Source organism: Anser brachyrhynchus (assembly GCF_964034855.1).
Source record: "Anser brachyrhynchus genome assembly, chromosome: 1".
Taxonomy (NCBI): domain Eukaryota; kingdom Metazoa; phylum Chordata; class Aves; order Anseriformes; family Anatidae; genus Anser; species Anser brachyrhynchus.
The window spans coordinates 7,330,639-7,352,596 of record NC_137694.1 but is presented as its reverse complement, the minus strand read 5'-3'; the positions used below and the strand labels follow the sequence as shown (position 1 = coordinate 7,352,596).

Here is a 21,958-nt window from a genome sequence, read left to right as displayed (position 1 = left end):
CCCCTTGTTTTCCCTGAGTGACATCAGGTTCCATCATCTAGCAGTTTTGCTTGGCATCTTTCGATTCCTTCAGTTGGTAGCTGTGTTAACAGAAATACCTCTTCACCTTTGGGCATGCTTCTTCGTCATGACACTGCCATCAAATATAATTTCTAATTTTTTCTCTTCCAGTGAGGACCGAGTCATTGAACATTACAAGAAACTAAACGGTCAGACAAGAGGTCAAGCAATTGTAAAGTAAGTGAAATAAAAGTGACTTGTGGTGACCTTTGTTTTATCAGGAAATATATACACTGGCCTGTAAAACCAATATGTGACTATGCCTCCCATCTCATCTAATGCTTTATTTTTTAAGTAGTTATATACTTCTTATTTAAACACTTCTTTTCAGATCATTCTCTCAGCTTCTCAGACACGTTATTCTCTTATGTGTTGTTTTGCAGTTACATGAGCATTGTAGAATCCCTCCCAACATATGGAGTGCATTATTACGCAGTAAAGGTACGTGCTACAAATGAGGTTTATTTATTGAATTAAACTGACTTCGGAGAGGAAGGGGGAGAGGTGCAAATAACCATCCTGCTTTCAGAGTACAATACGCTATTGCTAAAGTCTTGTTTCACTTCCTGTAGTAGGATAAACTTATTTCAACTGAGTAGCGAATGTTTGGTAAATATAGCTCCCAAGAGGAAAATCCTGTTCTTCAAGATAAAACTCTCACAGTCTTTCTGTTGTGCTAGAGATGTTCAGCTCACAGGCAGCAGCAAGCTCTGGTGATGCCAGTGAGCCAGCACCAAAGGGACCAGCAGCCACTTTGCTGGCAGACTCAGTGTTTTACTCCTTTTCATAGTTCCACGAGGTCAGATTTTTCCTAACCTGCACACCCAAGAGCAACTAACTAGGGCCAGCAATAATCTGCAGACACCAGCTCCCTCCACTTGAGATGTAGGTAGATGGATACAGTTATAGTACATTTTTTTAATGCCAAAGCACTAGACTGTGTTCTAGGGATGACATGTTCCACACCTCCACCCACAAAACCATTCTCTACTTCTAACTGTGTGAATTTCATGCAGGTATTCCTGAAATTCCTTATTTCATTTGTTTAGTGATTTACCACCAAATCTTCCAGTCTCATACTATTATCACTGGTTCCCTACCTGACCAGCTGTGTAGGGTTATTATTTTGCTTAAGCAGAGAAATCAATAAGCATATAGAGAAAGCTAGATCCACACCCCCCACAGCGTATTCCCCCATTTATCATCCCTGAAGTTTTGACGTGTTTCATCATTATCTCTCTGCACAGATCATATGGTTTTGCATACATCTCCCACACACGGGCTACCATAAAAACACAAATATCTGATAGTACCTGTCTCAGGGAGATGTGCTTTCCTGGTCTGTTCCTGCTAATGTGCAAGGAATTTTGCGAAACACATTAGCCTCATCTTTTACCAGAGGCTAGGATCACTCCAACAGCCTCTGCATCTGTTGGACTACTCCAGACCAAGCAAGATCGGATGGATTGGGCTGCGTGTCCAAGCCTGCAAACTCTTGAGAGCTCTTCCAGTGAACTCTCCGTGATCAGTAAATGCCAGTGAGCATCAGTGAGGCAACAAATATTGCACGTAATAGGTTTTGCTTCTGCTTGATGTGGGGGTTTTGGTTTAGCTGGGTTTTACCCTGCCTTTCTTTATCACATTAACAGAACAGATGTAATTTCATTGAGGACTCCAGTTCAGTAAATTGCTAAGGGGCTAGTATCAGATATCAGCCATTACTCCACAAGGCCATTTTATTGCACACTCAGACACAAAGCAGTTGGGTCCAAGCCTGTCAGACCTTATCACTTGGTAGCTCTCAGATCCCATTACTGCTTCATTTTCAAGATTAATGCTAAAATCCCTCCACATAATTCAAGTCAGCTGGCTGATTCTCTTTCCTTCCTCTCCGATCTCTGAGTGTTTGGACTGAATAATTTACAGGGCAGAGAAAGAGGATGTACCACTGCACAAGGGACTAATACCAAACCTCCCCTGGCAGCATTTTGAGTAACTTGATCGCAGGTGATGCATTCTAAATGGTTTTAGATGTCATAGCTGCAAGTGAAAAAGATCTCTCTTTAACACCGAGGAGCTTTGCGACTTGAGGTAATTCAGCCAGGGCCATTTAATGGCACCCATGACATTCAAGGACATTGCTTAGAAACAAATATTTACCTTGAAAAACAACCCAGGAAATCTCCAGCATTTCCTCTTCCCATTCAATTTAGCTCTATTTTTTTCTTTCAGGACAAGCAGGGGATTCCTTGGTGGTTAGGACTTAGCTACAAAGGAATTTTTCAATATGACTACCATGACAAAGTGAAACCAAGAAAGGTAAGTGTTTACTTTTCTGTTAAGGTCTGGGCTTGCCTCTCATGTTATAGCTTGAATTGAGGGTGTGATGTATGGCAAGTGCTGGCATTGATTCTTGTGATTTTGAAGGATGTTAAGTTTCTCCCAAACTTTGAATATCTGCAGAGAATCAATGGACAAACGGAGCTCTTCACTTATTAAACGCTGTGGTATGGGGGGACATTTAATCTTGTGCCATATCCTTCTTTATAGCATGGTTCATAAGACATAAATGGGAACAGTAGGACTGATGCTCTCAGGTGGTGCTGCAGACCTTTCAACCCGGTAACTGTGGTGGGACTGAAGGTGCTTAGCTGACCTAAGCACCTCCTAATAGTCTGTTGTCAAGCCATAAATAGTCTGAGAGGGGGAGAGGGAAGATGAGACAGGAAAGCTTCTTCCATGTATTACAAAAAGAAAAGATCACATGGTTCTCCCCAGAGTAGCATTACATTTGACAAGCAACAATTTTACCAGCTGAAGAGTTAATGTCAAGCTAATAGGGCAAGAAGACTTTCATCACATGCCTAAAGAAAATGCATTAAAATGTTTCTGTCCGGTATCTGGTTTGTTTAGGAACTTTACTTTGAGACAGTTCACAAATCAAGGCATAGCACGTGAAGATCTGTTCGTAAAACTAGTGCTTAGTCATTGATGACTGGCTGTTCCGGTCTCTTTGTTGCTATTTTTAGTGAGACTTTCAATGCATCTGAAAATCAGGGTTTGTCTCAGTCCTACCAAGCTGCTTTTGAGAAATCCAGCTACCAAGTTCATTTGGGAGGAGAATGGTTTTGATCTCCTGAGTTCACCCAACCAGGCAGACCCATGTGTTCTGATATCGCTACATAGGATGCAGTCTAGTACCAAAAAAGCTCATCTCTGAGCCCATACCCTGCAGGCTGGTATGCACAGTGTATTAGCAATAGTATTCATTGTATTGAAAACCTGTGGAGATGTCGGGAGACAAGGTCTGAGGCTTGCTTGCAGGCAACAGTTCAGAACTGGAAGATTCGGAGCAACTAGGCAGCTCTTCTGGAGACGAAAATGCTGAATTAACACATTGCATTTATCCTTGCGTCATCTCTGTGCCAAGGTGTCCCCTTCCCTTTCTTTTACCTCCTCTAATCACATACAAGTTACACATTTCCTGGTCCTCAAGGATAGCATCTTCTGCTAAAATAAACTAAAAGCAAGGGTTTGGTAGAAAAAATAACTGCTAAGGAGGCAGCAGGAGGTGGTAGGCTCTTTGAATTAGCCTTTTATTCACTGAAGGATATTCACAGGGCTTTTTACTCACTGAAGGAGTGAATGAGGATGAGCGGAGGAAAGAGCATCTGTGCTCTAAAAGACGTATCTGTTTGGGATCAATCATTACCTGCAGGGCAAGTCGTACTCACACATGATAAAACATGCCTAGACTAGGTGTTTGCACCCACACATCTCCAACAGTGCCAACCCCCTAGGGAAGACGTCCTTAAGACACGCCTTCAGAGGTCAGTCTTAGTGGCAGAAACATTTCTTTGGAGGAAAACAGTGCCTTGCCATGGCAGGACCCAACCATTCAGAAGCTATAGCATTTTTTGTCATCCCTGATGGGATGAGAGGGTTACGGGAGAACATCGGAAGAAAGAAGGAAGGAGGCTAGGTACTCCGACTTCATGAGATAAGACAGCCATTTCCACCTGAAGAGTCAAATCTCCTTTCTTGGCTTCTCTACTTTTTTCTTGGCTTCACATGGTGAGCTGGTCTGTAGCACTGGATTTAGAGCTTGAAAGCATCTTGGCTGGCCCCTCTGTGTCCCCCCTAACCTACCTCTAGCTCTCACATTGCCTCTAGAATCAGAAAGACTGTAGGCATCTCCCACCCTTTTTCTCCAAGCATAATCCTAAAAACTAGGGTTTTCAGATACTTTTTTTCTCAGCAAATTATGTTTGAAATCCAGAAAACTACAAACAGTAACGCCGCCTTGTGTGTAAACCACTGAGAATTTCTGCAGCTTAGCAGAAGTGGTCACAAATGTGGGAGGGAAGGTTGGGTGGGAGGGGAGAATAGGAATTTCCAGGCTCGAATTTGTTCATTGCCACAATCTGGAGACAACAGCAGTGAAAAGGCAGCCTAGATGACCATGATGATGATGCTCTCAATCCCCATCTGTTGGTAGGGATATTCCAAAATGCACACCCTAAATCGGGGACAGGACATGTACAGAGTGGCTGAGGCTTCAAAATTTCGCTGTTATGTGCTTTTACCCTCGGTAGACCAAGTATAAAAGACTTCTTACCCCACACAGATGGTAAAACCCTCTGGCAAGAGCAACCCAACTGCCTCAGTGAAGCGCAGTGTTTAATTCTCTGGTAATTAAATTGTAAAATTGCACTTGATAACCCTGGTATCTGGGAGCCTACCATAGGATCTGGTTCATTTCACTGTACCAGAATGGGCTCGTTCAAGTCTCCGCTGTGCAAAAGGGAGGGGCAAGCTTTGATGAACTTTTTTGCAAGGTAAAATTAGAGGGGAGGAGGGAGTAGATTATGTCTTTTCTGATATTTATCATTTCATCCCTGCTCATTGCCAACACCAGAAACAAACTGAAAAAATGCAACGGAAAAATAAGTCTCCCTGGAAGAAACACAAGCAGAAAATTGTAGCGAGAAACCAGCTGAAAGCAAGACATATATATTAAATGCATACAAAAACCTTGCTTGTCTTATAAGGGAGATGGTAATGTTTTCCTATGATGTCATCCTAGATAGATTTCCATGCTTATTGTGTTTGCAAGTAAAACTGTAACCCACACTAAGCAGCTGAGCCTATCTCGGGCGATCCCATTAGCAGGCAGTCAAAACCATGTTTTTATTAAATTGCTGAATTAAATCAGCCACGTGTCTCCAGAAAGCTAACTAGGTTTGTCAGCGAGTTGGATGAGTCCAGAGAGGAGAATTGGGGCTGACGTTGGGCCAGAACCTGATCTTGCTGGCAGTAGAGGCAGAAGTCCTCCAGCATTACTGGGGGCGCAGCTGAGATGGGTATCTGGCACCCAGTTTGAGGTGGTTCAGACAGGAATGCAGGGCTATTAAACTGGAATGCAGCTTGTGCTGGGCTGCAGGGCCTAATGTGACTCTGTGCTTCTATTTTTGTGTTCCCTCCTGCCTCATTCTGTGGAAGCCCCAAAGCTAACCAAAGCCATCACTTTGAGGCATGTTGTTCTCCCTTCTGGTTTTCTCCTGTATGTTCAGGGGCTAGCTCACAGGCTCAGTAAGCCCTGCCAAAGGCTGCCTCTGAAATGTTCCCTGCTCAAACACAGATTTGGTCCATATCTGTTATGATCAGACAGCAGTTCATTCTTAGGCACTAAATAAATGCAAAAGTTTCGGTCTCATTTGAGTACACATTACAAAATTCATCACCACAGCTGAAAAAGAAGAGAATATCAAGTGGAAAGATGGCTTCTGCCCTGCTTGAGAATGTCCTGCTAGATGGTGTCCTGCATGTCCTCCAGGATGTCGAGGCATGCTGGAAGTTCACTAGTGGCTTGCAGAACTTGGGTCGTTTTTGTAGCAGTGGTGCACGGCTTCTGGGATGGATAGAATCCATCTCCCTCTATATTGGTGAAGACGTAGCTTCTACAAACTCTTCCTTGTGAAGGGGAAGGGCCCTTCAAGTCCTGGTGTGCCTTGAAAAAGCACATCACAAAGGAGTCACTATCCTGCCGGGCTCGAGACCCACCATCTTGGGTCAGCACCTTCCAAAATTCATGATAAACCAAAGCAAATTCTTTGGAGCCAGGTCTTCAGAAAGAATAAGCCAGGTCTTCAGAAAGAATAAGCCTCTCTGTGGCTATGTTGTCCACGTATGGGGTTTGTTCATTTTAACCAGCAGGTAGGAACGTAACTCCACTCCATCCCGAGAGACCCATGCATGAAGCAGCAGCGGTGTAGCCTGTAGCTGTGAGATCTGCATGTTCAAGCAGTTGCAGTAGCACTAGGCACGTCTCTGTTGTTCTAGGGGGATATTCGCACTGCCCTAAGAGCCCAAAGGCATCTTTCAATGCACACAAGCTTAACAGTTAGCAAACAATTAACTCTAAGCTGAAGAATGAATGATTAACAAAGTCAGCCAAAGGACTTCCATATGGCCGACAAACAGACACATGAATTGTTTAACTTACCACCAAAAATAAAATGACCTTAAAGAGAGCCTGGTACGGTTTGGTTGCTCTGAAACATATACCACTATTTGGTGTTATCCGATTTTCTTTCACGGAAAGCTAGTGGCTAAGAAACTTAGGGTGAGCCATTTTCTCAGGCTTATGAACATTATCAGTGTTCTCATTCTCTGGTTGACTGAAGAGAATCCAAAAAGAATAGTTTTGGAAACAAGATAAAATGTGGGGTATCCCAAAATTCAGATGTAGCTTGACAAAAATTTCCGCTGTGACAGCCAAACATCCATTCCTGCCATTTCTTCCCCGCGTTATCCTTTCTCTGAGATCAAATGAAACATGCTGTGAAAATACTTTACCACAAAACTATGGACTCTCATTACAGAAGAATTTAATATGTAGTATTTGTTGTAAATCCAAAACAACAGTAACAGCTTGATTTACACATGTGAAAAGAAGAGCTGAGCTGGACGCATCCTGCCAAGCAATACAAAGCACAGGTAAAATCAGTGGCTCTGCGTGTCTGATTAGAGATAAATCACCTGCTCGTCACCAGCAGGAACAAAATAATCAGCGCATTAATTTTGTCCAGAAAGTGAAAGATTGCTGTGTGATGTCACTTGGCCTTTTCCAAACAGCAAGAGATAGAGTGAACTTTCCCAGTTCCAGAGGCAAAATGAGATATTTACACAGGAGGAGCAACAGCCTAATTAAGAGCCTTTTTATTGCAGAACAAATAGCGATCCTCTCTGCTTTAGGGCATAATGAAGCACTGTCAAGTCAGTAATTTCATTGATGGAGTGGTTAAACTTGTGCTTCCTGTGGTGAAGGAATGACAGACCAGTAACTTAAAAAAACAGAGAGTAGGGCTTGATGTGAAATTTATAGAAACTAACGAATGCTGGGGACGAAGAAGCTGACAAATTGGTCCCTATCTTGGCTGATCGTAGAAGACCATCAGAACAGTAAAAGAGGCAAAAGAAAAGTGAATTTCAAATAAGTTAAAGGGAGCCCGATTCACTTGCATAACTCCTTGCCACGTGATACATTAAAGATAAAGAGCACAGAAGGGTTAACGGTAAGACTGAAATTGGGTATAGGAGACCCCTCAATCCAGAGGTAAAATGCTGAATTGGTAATATGCAGACAGGATTTTGAGAGGTGTTACAAACCCTCACGCTCAAGGAGGGTGTTTGATTTGGCAGCAAGTTGGTTTCTGTTGTCAGAGGCATGGAGCATGTGTAGCACTCCTCTCACTGGCATGCCACGGGGTATATTCAGAAAAGGCTGGTAACACATCCACAATCAGCTGGGGTCAGACGCAGCGTATTGTCCTCGTGGCTAATTGGGCTCTTCTTGGAACAGCATCATTTCCTAAGACATTTGCAAACATCTTTGCATAGCAGACAGGGATGAAATATTTAAAATTTACAAGTGATGCAAGAGGGACAGAAAACATTTCCAGGAAATGCTGGTTTAAAAGCTAGTGGAGTCTCAGTGGCATTGCTGTAATAAATTATTCACCGTGATTAGCTGACTGTTAAGGACTACCTGCTGGCTCCTTCTGCTCAACATTTTCATTTCTCTTCCCTTTGCTGATCCTTCATGCTTTTTGGATTATGGACTTGGCTGTAAACTGAACCAGTCTTCAGGTCACGGCAGGTTCATCTCATTTTATAGTGCAGTAATTCAGTCTTGGTTTAGTGCTTGGAAATGTGGTGCACCGGAGGAGGGAGACGTACATAAAGTGAGGTTTCTCACCCTGCTGTTCCTTCTCGTGGAGGAGGTTGCTCACCCCATTTCCTTGTGTATCAAAATCTAAGACCCAGACCTGTGACCACCGAAGAGCAGCCACAGTTTAAGACCTTTTCCTGCTGAAATGGCTTTTCCATTGCTGTTATGCAGGGGACCGTGGCCTCTGTAGCACCTTTTTTGAGGCTGCTTGCTTCAGGTTGGAGTGCTCGCCACCCAGCACCAGGCTTTTCTCCTTTTTGCTTTCTGCCTCCACCTCAGCACCTCCCTCAGCCTTGCCACTGCACCCCACTGTCCCAAAAAATTGCCAAGAGCACTGGGAGATGAATAAATCAGATCAGAGCACATTGGGCTGGAAAGTAGGATTTTGTCCCCAAGATGGAGAATTTCCATGGGGTTTGGCTGGGCATGGCACTAGGCTGTGATTTAGTGAACATTTCTTCTGGCAGCAGTACCAGCTTAAGTGGCCTTCGCCGCTCTCCTATCCCATCCCAGTCCAGAGAAGGAAACTGCCCCAGCAAAGTGATCAGAGCTCAGCGTAACCCAGCCAAAAAAGAGCAGCCACTTTTAACCTTGATCAGTTCCCGTTCACCATCTGGCCCACAGTCAGCATCAGCAGCACAGCTGTAGGAGCTGGGTATGGGTGCAGGCTGCATAAATCACGGTGGCCAGAGAAAGAAACTATCATTAACCCACACAACAACTTTGTGGAGTGAGACAAGGGCTTCACAGCTCGCAATAAGACAGAGTTGGCTCCATGGAATTTGTCTTGTTTGAATCAGGATGAATTAACTACAGGGTGCATATAGGTCGTAAGCACCACTTCTTCTCATATAAGCTAGTAGAAGTTTGGCTCAGTGTCTCTTCCAAACAGGGCTGATCCCAGACAATTAAGGAGGCAGCAACTAAGGAGACTGACTAGGTAAAGAGACTTTTAAAAATGCTTTAGCTAGTCATACAACAGTCATGCTCAGTTTCCATTGTCTAGGTAGGTAAGTACCTTGATCACCTATAACGCTTGTAAGCACTAACACATAGTCTGGGGCACTGCTGTCTTACAAGCAAGCCAGCACTGTTTTGGTGGTTTGGTGTATGTGTACTGTGGTGATACTGTCAGGCATAAAGTCCCGGGGTTTGCTGCAAGAATCCGCATTCACAAAGGCTACAGCATCAGGTCCTGTCCCCTGCTGCAGCCAAGTCAATCCCACGGCTGCCATTAAATACAGGAGTACCCATCAAAGTAAAATTCACTTGCTCTAAGTGTCATATTCAGGTCTTAAAGGGTAATTCTCTATAAAAGCAGCCGCCAAGTCCTAAATGATTCTGCAGCGCACAGCAGGAGCTTCAACAAGATGCAAAGACAAATCACTCTGACAGCACAAAGTGGAACAAATTGGAGCTCAGCACCCTGGAGTTATGGCAGAGATCTGGAGTGAGACCGAGGCTTCCTCAAGCACTTGTGCTCGGCTCTGAAGTGGCAGCAGGCTCCCCACGTACCCCACCCTTCCCAAATGCTGTCTCAGTTCACCAGGACTTGCTGCTCCGAAGGTCTGGACATCTCTATCACGAGGTGAAGCCAGGCAGGAGTTCAGTGGCTGCAAATACGAGGCATCTTGAAGTGAGTGGCTGGGCAGGAGGCTCAGAAGGTCGTGCATGGCAGCCCATTGCCATGCGTATGGGATTGCTGCTGTTGTAGGGCCCTATATACAGACACCCTGCATCGCAGGTGTATTTTCAGGCACACAATCTAGTAGGTTTGTGCATCGTCATCCCATGACTGGGCATGGGGTGGGTGTTCCTGTGTTTTGGTTCCAAGGTGGATGTGCTTTACAGAATGTCAGGGATTGGAAGGGACCTTGAAAGATCGTCTAGTCCAATCCCTTAGTCCTCAATCATCTAGTCCAATCCCCTTTAATCATGCTGCTAGAGAAGGCAAGGGGATCTTCAGGCGAGAGAGTGGCATAAATCATTAGAGTGAGCCATAGCTGACTCACGGGCAATAGCTTGGGCATCCTTTATGCAATACGTAGAACATTGTGTCAGAAAGGAGGGATCTTCAGTGCAGAAAGTCACTTTGATGTGCACGCAGAGGAGAAAAAGGAGAAAAATAATTTATAAAAATCAATAAGAAAAGTTCTCTATAAACATATCGATCAAGATGCACTCAGCATGGTGACAGCAACGCAACATCTAACAGCGTCTGCCAAATGTATGCGCATTGTAGGTGGATTTGGTCGGATATCAGATCAAAGTCTGATCTCCCGGTCTGTATACAGTTATAGACACAAATATCAGGTTACATGATGTAGGCAAATAATGCTTTGTCCAAATAACGGCTCTTCGCTCTGAGATCTGATGCTTTACTGTCACTCCGAGCCAATAAACCACTTTGAAATTTAATAGGGAATTGTCTCCATAATGGAAATGAAGGCGGAGTGGTGATTATATAGATCTAGATGCAATTTCTGCTTGGTCAGGCCAGAATTGTTTGTTGGGGTGGTGTGGTCCCATGAGAACAGCACGCAGCAAAAAGGATCTCAAGTTGGACCAGAAACGGTTTGCCTGTTTGGCCAAAAAAAAAAAAAAAAAATGTCCCAAAGCCTGAGGGGAAGAAGTAATTAGAATGTGAGCTGGTATTGTTGACAGACCACCAAAAGTCCTGCTTAGCCAAACCGCTCTCTCATTCCTTGGGGGAAGGGAGGACAGCGAGCCTCTGGGAAGATCATTGGTGGGGTCATTTCCCCACATCAAACCACACAGGAAACCTTTTATTTTTTTGTTCCAGAAAAGAGAAAAAAAAATGCCCCAAACTAATAGAAGTACAGGAATGAATGGAAGCATGGCAGGAGAGAGGGCTAAGTTACAGTGCAGCAGCGTCCTCATCTCCTGACCCGGGGGGCACCCTGAGCACTGGGTCATGCTAATTCACAGGTGACAGCCCGTGGAAATCTCTTGGTAAATCTGCCAGCGAAACAAGATCCTGTTTGTTTGAGCCGAGATGGTGCTCGGCCTGGATCAAACCCTTCCTCGTTCACCCTAGCTAGTTTGACAGAGGTATGATTGATGGGAGCGGGACTGGCTTGAGGCAGAACACAAATCCATGGCCGGAAACCATGGCCCCGCTGAAATCACTGGGACAAAACTGCCATTGACTTTGCTGGAGCCATGATTGCCATAGAGCTTAAAGCCAGAAAGGGACTGCTCAGAGCCTCCACCCTGACCTCCTGCATAACTCAGACCCTAGAATTTTGCTTGCTGGTTTGTTCGGAGGAAGGAATTACATTTCCAAGGAGGAATTTTTTTTGTTGTGTTTGCTTTGTCTTTAAACTGGATGAAAAAAGAAAAAAAAAAAAAAGACTTGGGAGTTTGGAGCTTTACTCAAGCAAGCTGTGCGAAAAGACTCTCATTGTTCAGTTTCATTGTTTAGTACCAGTTTTAGCACCAGGATATCCTCCAGGGCTGGATCTTGCCCATAGCATAGGAGAGTAAAAGGGTTGCATCTGAGCTGTAAGAAACATGCCACGTTATTTCCCTGCCTTTCCTAGAAGGTTCTCAGAGCGCCCAGTCTAGGTGCTACGGCGGCGATCCGTGCATTTAGAGGGACGATTGCTCCTTCTGCATAGGGTGGCTTAATGAGGCATTAATCATCTACGAAGCCGAAAGACTTGAAGGACTGGGAGATGCCACATAGGTCAGTGAGTCCAACAGCAGTCACAGCAGGTCATTCATTAGATGCTTACAAAGAGAAATCCAGGTCAAAGAGGCCTTTGGAGGTCCCTGGCCCAGCCTCCTGCTCAAATTTGGGCCAGCTTCCCACATAAGTCAGGTTACTCACGGCCCTAGTGTTTGACCACCCCTCACTGCTGGTTCCCACTGTGTCCCCGCAAGGTCTACCAGTGCACACTGCCCAGCTCAGCGCCAAATCCAGCTCTTCTGGGCGCAGCAGGCAGAAAACAGCATCGGGGACCCTGCCCCACCGCGGGGCAGAGAAGCCTGAGAATTGCTCGAAGCGGGAGTATTTGGGCATATTTCTTTAGGAACCTGAATCCGGAGAGCACTGAGCACCAACCACCTTTGCTGCCTTTCAGAAATCCTCTCTCCTGTCCCTGCCACGAGCTGCAGAGTGTCTAGCACTGATTAACTCTGCTCCCCACACCAGGGCGTGAGCGACCAAGCCAGAAACGCTCCCCTCTGCTCATTCAAAAAACACCTTCCCTCCTTTATCAGGAGCCTCTGGCATTCTTCACATGCTCTCGCGCTGACCCTACCTCCTGCTGTGTGCAAACTCCACCGCGCCGGCCCCACAGTCAATAAAAGTGGTAAAAACCCACTTCAGGCTCACACGGCTGCAATGGATGCAGATCCCCGGGCCTCCTCTCCTCCAGGCTCAGCTTAATTAGGGAGCAGCTAGCAAACCACAAGCGCGCTCACAAAAGGAGCTTGCGTCTGAAGGGCTTTGACTGCAGCTCTTTGTAACCAGTCGCAAACATCTGGTGCCTGGCGAGCCTGCCGGCCTCTTGGAAGGGCTCGGCAACCAGAATATTCCTGTAGCTTGCACCTGAATTCCCCACAACACACCGTGGAGGGCTCGGGTCCCTCCCCGGCTCCTTTTCTAAGCTGCCAGCTTTGAAAAAATAAAAAATAAATTCTGGTACTGCTTTCCCCACCGTAGCCCCCTCAGAGCATCTGAAACAGCACGCGTGGTCCGATAGGGAACAATTATTCCCCGGGCTGCCCCTCGGATGTTTGCAGGTTGATAAGCAGTCTTGCAAAATCAAGCGATAGCTCTGGTTCCAGTTGTATTGTCAGGATGAATCAGAGCCCCCCGTGCAATCTCTCTGACTCAGAGGAAGAGGGAAAAAGGGCAATTCTCTTCTCTTTTAGGAGCCCCTTTCCCATTCTCCTGTGTGCAGCTGTGCTCAAAAGCCCGTCTCGGGGAGACTTCCTTAAGCATCTAGCGAGGACTGAATGAGCTCATGTGCAGCCTGTAATGATGGCAACTACCAAAAATTGTTCCCATCTGAAAGCTGCCCGCTGCTGCACGATCCAAAGCGGGCTGCTGACCTCAGAAGGGATCCCAGGGGGCAAACTACCACATCACAGAGGCTCGCCCCGCCGCAAGCCCCGCTAATTGGCCCCTTGTCTGCAGGCTCCGAGCGAGAGCAGCTTCTAAAGGGCCGGGGAGCTGTGCTCTCAGGGACATGCTGTGTTACCGAGGGACTTTCTCCTTAAGCCTCATTTCCAGCGTGGTTGGGGCCATGCTGTCCCTGTCTCTGCTGCGAGGTGCCTTTGGTCTGAGGAAGCCCAGACCTGCGGTTTCCCATCTCAACGTTCGGGTCCCCGCGCCCCTAACACAACCCCAGGAAAGCCAATAGAGCTCTTCCCACCCACGAGGGCGAAATCTACCAAAATCTACCAAAGACAGCCAAATGTCACAAAACCAGTCCCCTTCTGTGTGGGAAGAGGCAAATCTGCCATGGACTTGAATGCTTTGGCTCAAACTAAGCCCAAAACTGGCTCTCCAAAACCTGCACGCATCCGTTGTCGCCGCATTTCCACGAGACTGTGCTGAAATTACGACCAGCTCCCTGCTGCGGCTCTTATTCCCCAGTGAAGGTTGCGAGCACCGGCGTGGTAAAAGGATCTTGACGGGTAAAAATTACGCTTCCATTTAAGACCCACTAATGGCACCTCGTGCATCTGGCACCGAATTAACGGCATCAATTGGAAACCGTGCATAAGCCGGGCAACCGGCGAAGGGAACAGCTTGCTTCCACGAGGAGAAATCAGGCCTTGTTCCTCCTGTGGGGCTGTGATCCACTAACGGGAAGGCGGGTGCTTTCTTGTGGGTAGTCACGTTTGTGCAGATGGGATTCCTTCCGTGGAGGAAGGGCGAGACCTCTCGGATCAACACGGGCAAAAGGAGTGGGAGGCTGCAGAATAATATTTGGGCAGCAAAGGGAGAGCACAGTTATGGCAGCGGTAAAATGCACGTATACACATCCGAGAGAGTGGTGCTGTGGCAAAAAGTACCCAAACTCAAGCTCACGTTCACCCCTTCCATCTGAAGAGCCCAGGCTTGCCTCCTTCTCTACCCTGCCAAGGAAAACAGAGAGACTAGATATAAAAGTGCAGTGACCTGGGGAGCTGCTCCGGTGCCCAAAATGTAGGTGTTGAATGCCGTTCTGGGCACTGCTGGGTATCCAAGACATCTGTGTGGGGCTGGCACACACGGCACCGGCCCTACAGGGGTCCTGCTCCCCCCTGGGACAGCGGCGGGGTCATGTGGGGCACCCCGGGGCAGGAGAAATGGCCCTGGGCGCCTGCGTTTGGCCAGCTGACAGCTCCCCCGGGGCCGTGGGTGTTTGGACAGTTGGAGTTAATCATCGAAGGGAAACGGAGCCGCAGCTAAGGAGCCGAGCACCGGGAGGTTTGTTAGAGGCCGAAACGGGACAGGGTTAGGGCACGGGGGCAGAGCCGCACGGAGGAGGGTGGCGATAGGAGATCCCCTCGTCTACCCGCACAGCGCAACCGAGGAGAGCGGCTGCCGGCAGCTCGGAAAAAGGTTTCCAGTTCCCATTGCGCCACGCCGGAATGACAGCAGGGGACGCAGGGACGGGGGGAGATTTTCTGGAGGGTGTGAACCGCCGGGGTTTGAGCCGCTTATGGGTTCCACATGTCTGAGCGCCTCCCGGACACGTCCCCTCCGCATGCTGCGCAGCGCGGCCCCGTTCCCCCCTCCCTGCGGTACGCACGGGCATCTGGAAGCGCGGAGGGATGTTTCGGAGGCCCACGCCACGGTCTCCTGCTTGACCCCTGCTGTTGTCAGCGGGAGTTTGGGCCCCAAACTGCCTTTTGGAGCCTCTGAGACTCAGCTGAAGCTCATAGGGGAGACAGAATTCACATTCAGATCGCAGTTCCCGGCTTAACCCTTTCACCCCAAGCCCGTCCTGTCTCGGCGGGGAAGATAATAGGTATTTCTGTGCTCCGTTCGGTCATCGTGGCTTTCACGCAGTGATTCATTTTTCCGTGGGAGGAATCAATCAGCCCTCTGAGGACGGCGTAAAACCCAGCCCTTCGAGCTCCCTTCGAGCTCCCTGTCCCTCTTGGCTCCCCTCCTCCCTTGTCCCCCCACCATGGGAACGACCCCAGGGGCACCGAGCAACTGCGTGCCCTGGGGGGGACACAGAAACTGTAGCATGGCTGAGCTGTCACAGCCCCCACCCTTCCGTCCAGTTGTAGAAAGAAAAGGAAAAAAAAAGAAAAAAAGCAAAATACAGAAAGACAACTCTTGGAAGCTCCTACAAACACAACTATTTTCAATGCTCGTGCCCCTAGCGAAGAGAAAACGTTCGGGTCCCCGCTGTGGCTTGCTTTATTTTCTAGATCTCACCTCCACTAGAAGCTTAATCGGTGCAAATCAAATCACGCCTCCTGTTTGCTTATCTCCGGAGTGCTGACACTGGCAAGCAGCTTATCTTGGCGTGGCAGGAGCCAGCTCCTTCCTTGGGGGTCGGACAGGAACTCAACAGAAGCTGCCTGTAGTGGCAGAGGGAGTATAAATCAGGGAAAGCTCTGCTGGCTCTGCTCCTAGCGCAGGGAACCGGCCCCGAGCCTCCCTCTTTGCTCGGAGCAGCACAGGGGAAGGCAATGTGCAAGAAACAACCTGGAAGGCGACATTTAGGTTTGGGGGAACTCTTTGGTAAAGATGCGGAGAGGTCGGCGGACCTGCCCGCAGCGGTCGTTTTATTTTGCGGTCTTTTTATTCCCGCTGCTTCTTCGCTGTCCTCCCTCCTGCCCCAGGTGGGGGGGAGGCTGCTCGGGAGCAGGGACCCCTGAGCAAGGTGTGGGATTGGGGCAAGGTGTGGGTTTGGGGTTTTGGCCTCTGTGGCGTCCCAGCACCCGGTGCACGCGCACGCGGAGGGCAGGCAGGGGTCCCTGCCACCTACCCACACCTGCTCAGCGCTGCGGGCACTGGGCGAGCACCCGGGAGAGCTGAATTTTCCCCCCGCCCGAGCTTGGGTCCATCACCCAGCCTGAGCCCCCGTTTCCCTATTAACCGCACCGTTGGTTTTGTCTGCATCGTGCTTTGCGACGACGCCAGCTGGGGTCAAAGCCGGGCTGGGGACCCGGCACCCCGATAGCGACCCGCACCCCGATAGCGACCCGCACCCCAAATATCTGCCCTACAAAGGGAGGCTGCCTTCGCCCCCCCGAGGTCTGCTCTGCCCGTGCCCTGTGGGATCAGCCACACGCAGCCCAGCTGCCCACCCTCGAAGGGAAGAAAAAAAAATCAAATATAAATTAAATATTAAAAATAAAAGGCACCGAATCCCGGCTTTCCGTCCTTTTTAATTTTTTTTGCGGGTGGAAACCGTACGGGAAGAGAAAGCGTGCCGGGCAAGCTGGAGGTGGCTCCATCCCCGCCTCCCTGCGGGGAACGGGGATGGGGAAGGGGAAAAGGGATCGGGGAAGGGGATCGGGGAAAGGGAAAAGGGAACGGGGAGCGGGGAAGGGGAAGGGGGCCGGGCCGGGCGGAGCGGGGCGGAGCGGGGCAGCCCCCGGCGCGGCTCCGGGAGGGAGCGGAGGGCAGGGCGCGGGCAGGGCTTGCGAGGAGGAGCCTCACCCCCTGCTTCTCCCCCGCAGATCTTCCAATGGAGGCAGCTGGAGAACCTCTATTTCCGCGAGAAGAAGTTCTCGGTGGAGGTGCACGATCCGCGCAGGTGAGAGCCGAGCCGTGCCGAGCCGTGCGGGGCTCTCCTTGGAGCTTGGAATGGGTGGGGGGGGGCTCTCTTTGAGCCGGGGGCTGCTCCTTCTTTCTCGGGCTTTGGAGCCGGCTGGCTGCTTTTGCCGTTGTGTGCCTCCCTCCTTTCCCCTCCTAGCGGGATTTTGCCCTTCCCTCCGCTTTGGCACCCTCCGAGCGAGCCCCGGGGCTGCGTTTTGCTCCCCCCCCCCCCCACGTCCCCGTCCCGCTGGGAGCCGGGCGCCCCGTTTCGCACTCGCACGCTGCCTTGGCCATAAATATTCAGCATTTCAACGGACAGGAATGGCACCGGACCAGGGGCAGGCTGGATGAAAGCCCGTCAGTCTGTTTAGCAAGGAGTTTTGTGGTTTGTTTTTTTTTTTTTCGTATTTTAGAGACTTAACGTGGGAGAGAGTGAGTTGAAGGCACAGTGCTGCATCTGTTGCCTGCATCCGGCCCCCGTTGCTCATCTGCGTTGGTGGATGGTTACAGCAGGCACTGCCCAGCCCGTACATTGCTCCCTAAGCTCTTCCCACTAAAATCAGTGTCCCCATTGCAAAGTAAACGTGAATTCAGCCTATAGAAACCGGCTCCCTTCCCTGGACTGATTTGATGGGCTGCTGGCGGCAGTGTGTTTTGCTGATCAGTCAGCTGTGATCCTGTTTCACCTGTTTCCCGTGCCTATCTGTATACTAATCCCTGTGCTTTTATGGGGGAAATTTTGCATGCAGCTTCTCTGTGCGCGTTTGCCCTGCTAGGAGCAGGGTCACGCCGACACAGCGGTGCCTGTATCCCCAGGTACGTTTTATCAAAGTGAAAACCGAGCAGAGCAGTTCGTACCAGGCTGCAGCTCCAGGTCAGCGGAGCCTCGGAGCATCTGCTTAATATTAAGCATGTAAATAGTCGCATGAAATCTAGCAGAGCCAATTCCCGACGTTGAGAATATTCTGGGAGATCTTCCAGCAGCAGGAGCTGGGGTGGGGGGGGGGTGTTCATTTCCCCCACCAAACCTTCATCGGCGGGCGAGGCATCGGAAATGTGGGCTGCGAGCAGCCAGCTGCAAGAAGCCCCCAAACGCCCAGGCTGGCAGCTTGCTGGAAGCAGAGATTGCAAGGAAGAGAAAGCAAATAGCTCCGGGACGCTCGAGTCGTGATGATGTCTGCGACTCAGTGTCATGCGTGAAACGTGACCACCCGGAGGAACTTCTCTTTCCAGCCGTGTGTCGTTTGTGTTCAGAGGATAGGAATTCCTGACGCTGGAGAGCTGCTGCTTTTTATTCCACTGGTGCCGCTTCTCCGAATGAACACCGGGAAGACAAAGCCCTGTCCAGCGTGGGTTGTTGTCAGCCTGCTGCTTTCTCTCTGCAATCAACGCGGTTGAATTTTGTAGCCTGAGAGCACCACCGATGGGGTCCAACGGGTAGTCTGGCTGTAAAGCAGCCGGGCACGTCGCAGGGATGTGGTGGGAGCACAGCTCAGGTTGTAGCAGCCTCCTGGCCAAGGGGGATGGACCCTGCAAGGCGGAGGACTGGCCAGCGCACTGCTCCCTCTGCATTCCTCTCCCTGTAGCCAAACCAGAGCCTGAGTCAGCAAAGCCACGCTCGCAGGCACGGGAGAGCGAGCATGGCTCCGTGGTTGTGGCCAGGGCTGGGCAGCACAACGCATGTTTCTGAGCCCTGCCCCTGCCCGTGGCTTCCTGTCCCGAGCAAACCCTTTAACCTCTCTTCATCTTGGTTACTTATCCCATAAAGGAGGATAGGATGGCACCAGAATTAAGGCTCGGGCCCATGTTTGAGCGCCTTAATGCTTCAGAACCTCGTACCCCACTATGCTGCAGAGGTTGGTGTCCCGTAAATCAACACGGAGCGTTCAGAGCTGAATCCCATCTCCAGCTTTGGCTCCAGGAGCACCTCCCTGCACAGCCCTCGTTCCCCGTCCAGCGATGGCGATGGGGCAGCCCCGCGCTCATCCTCACCGGGACCACCAGCCTCCGTCCTGCTGCCTCCCTGGGGAGTTGTCTCACGATGCGCAGGGTGGCACGGGAAGGGCTCAGCCACAGACACGAGATCCCTGTTGTCTCAGATCTTGTTTGCATTGGCCTGCTTTCTCAGAGAAATTTCACTCCGATTTGTGGCTTCACAGTTTGGTTCAGGAACACGTTTTGCAACGCTGTAAAGTCCCTGACACGAGAGCTGTCCCCCGTTTCCCAAGCGGATCCTGGCCAGCAGTTCCCATTTCTCTGTATAGTTTTGCTTTTCTTTCATTCTTGGCTCTGTCACCATTTCCTTTCCCCACGTGCCTTCCCTGCGCTCCACCTTCACCTCTGGTTTCGAACAGCTCGGTAGCTCACGGGCATGCTGGAGAAGAGGTGGCAGGAGGGGAGCCAGTGTTTGAGCAGACTTGAGGACTTCAGAGCGCTGGGCAGAGAGTCAACCAACCCTTGCACTGCCCAGTGGAGCTCCTGCAGTGTCACCTCCACGTCTGCACTGCACAAAGTGCCTGCTGGCTGTGGAGCTCCTTCATAGCATCCCCTGCTCCCCTTCCTTCTTCCCTTTCCCAATCTGTGTTCCTGAATCAAAGCCCGTAACGAAAGCATCCAATTTCTGACCTAGCCTGCGCTCTCATTCAGGGGACTTGCTGGTGGGATTAGATTTGAGGGATGGGGAGGGATCATCAGGCAGTTTTGTACAGCTGTGAGAGCAGGGGGAAACCTAACCTGTATTTTTTTGCTAATATTTGAGGACAATCGTGAGTCCCAAAGAGGAAACAGCTCTCGGTTTTCCTGTTTTTATATTCAGTCAGCTAATCTCTGAGTAGCACTCTTCTCTCCAGGGCACTAGGCAGCCCTCTCCGAGCCTCACAACGTCCCAAACCACACGGCATGTCCTGCTACATCCGTTTACCAGTGGGGAAATTGAGGTACCTGAAGAGCTTCTCCCGCATCCTCTAAAGCAGCCACTGATCCTGGGGCTCTTTAGTTGTCACCAGGATCCTGATATTTGAGATCCACCATCTGGAGGCAGCGGAGGGTGTGAGGACTTGGCCGCAAGTGTCTCAGCATGGGATGAGACACGCAGGATTCACCCAAGCTTTGGCATCAGTGACTCCCATGGCTGGCGTCAGCTCAGCTGAACCCAGGAGTCCAGTTCAAACTGGGCAAACTGGATAATCTTTCCTGGTAGACCTCCGGTGCTTTCTAACTTGAGGAGTCATCTAGAGTAAAGGCTGTCTTGATTTGAGTAGCAATTTCCCTCTGCTCTCTAAGCATTTTTCTCTGCTTTTACTGTGAGGTCTGGGGTTGTTTTCTGTGGCAGAACGTATCTGAGGAAACCGTGGCGTAACCCCAGCTCATTCTTTTTTCCTCTCTAGGGCATCTGTGACCAGGAGGACCTTTGGGCATAGTGGCATCGCTGTGCATACGTGGTACGCCTGTCCGGCACTGATAAAATCTATCTGGGCTATGGCCATTAGTCAACATCAGTTCTACCTGGACAGAAAGCAAAGCAAGGTAAGCATGTTGGTGAGGAAGTGCATGCGTTGTGTGAGTCGTTCTCACCACCCAAGCACCCAGCAAGGTCAAGGTGGCTGCTTCGCTGCTGTCCCTTTCCACGTGAGGTCAAAGAAGGGCAAAATAACTCAAAATACCTGCTGACTTTGGCCAGCTTGAGGGAATTTGTGACGAATCCGCGTCTATGGGAGTGAGGTTTGAAGGGAGAGTTGTACTGAACTGTGGTCAAAGTGGGGAAGCCAAAGTTTGCACACAGATGGGGTCATGTCCGTGTCTGGATGGTTTCCACGTGTCTTTTGGTTCTTGAACTCTGTCATAAAGTTAGGGCAGCTTCCAAGAAGTGAGTGCAAAGCAGCTTCAGGCTACACACCTACCTCGGAATTCTTCTTGCTGTCCCTTGCCTTTTACTATCCTATTTTCCCTAAAAATGAGGGAGGGGTATTATTTTTCTCTCCATCACAGCAGCTGGGGGGTAGGCTGCTGACAGCCTGGTCTTACAAGGAACTGTCCTGACGTGGTGCCACACGGAGGGCCGCTCAACACACAAAAGAAACCACCTTGAAACCAGAGGAGCGTGTGTATTCCCTCTAATTCTTTTCATCAACAGTAATTTTAGGCATACCCAGAGCAGCAGGAGATCGCTTTGATCACTTTAAGATCACTTAGAGACAGACGAGAAACTTCTCATGGAGACGTCCCTCTTCGTATGAGCCTGCTGGTGTAAAACTTCACAGATCAGATGAAGGCTGTATTGAGTGGGTACCAGCTTATGAACATGGATAAAATTGCAAACTCACCCGATAGCAAGTAAGGGTTTCTGGTCCCCCACTTCTACCCAGCACCACCAGGGCAATGCACCACCCTCCCTGTTTTGCCCAGCTGTTGCTCTCAATAAAACAACCCCACAAATAAAAGTTTAGTGTTTTTTTTTTTAACTTTTAGCCAGATGGATTTACTGATCTAGCTGCAAGGTATTTAGGTCACTAGCAAGCAACAAACAGAAGGAGATTCCTGCTCCTCCCATTTCTTTGGTAAGATACTGGGTCTTTTAAATGCCCAGGACTTCCCTTCAGTGACTTCTTTTGTTGCTGGCAGATTGTGTTTCAATCCGAGCTCCCCTCTCTCACACCCCTACAGACAGCACCACCCACCAGCCCTCGTTTGTCAATCTGTCACGTCTGCGACCATGTCAGAGCGCTTTGTCACAATAATCCCAGCGGTCACGCTGAGCCTTTGAAGTTAAGGTACACAAACATTTTTGTGCCTTTTCCTTAAGGGAGCTGGTGTTTTAGCCTGTTGTCCTCAGCTTTGACGTGACACCGTCAGGATTGATAGATCCATCAATTTTAAATGATCCATTCAATTCATCCCCTCTGGTCACTTCAGGACACTGTATC

At 49.4% G+C, this 21,958-nt stretch overlaps 1 protein-coding gene across 11 annotated transcripts in view; it reads left to right on the top strand.

Moving 5' to 3' along the window:
• The window catches only part of FRMD4A (FERM domain containing 4A), a 362,843-nt gene that overhangs the window by 306,960 nt on the left and 33,925 nt on the right, over positions 1-21,958 (top strand). For all 11 annotated transcript variants that reach the window (XM_080605846.1, XM_080605838.1, XM_080605837.1 and 8 more), the window contains 5 exons: positions 172-237; positions 444-501; positions 2,293-2,379; positions 16,958-17,034; positions 20,423-20,561. In XM_080605846.1, the coding sequence (XP_080461972.1) occupies positions 172-237; positions 444-501; positions 2,293-2,379; positions 16,958-17,034; positions 20,423-20,561 (427 nt within the window). The remainder of the gene's footprint in view (positions 1-171; positions 238-443; positions 502-2,292; positions 2,380-16,957; positions 17,035-20,422; positions 20,562-21,958) is intronic.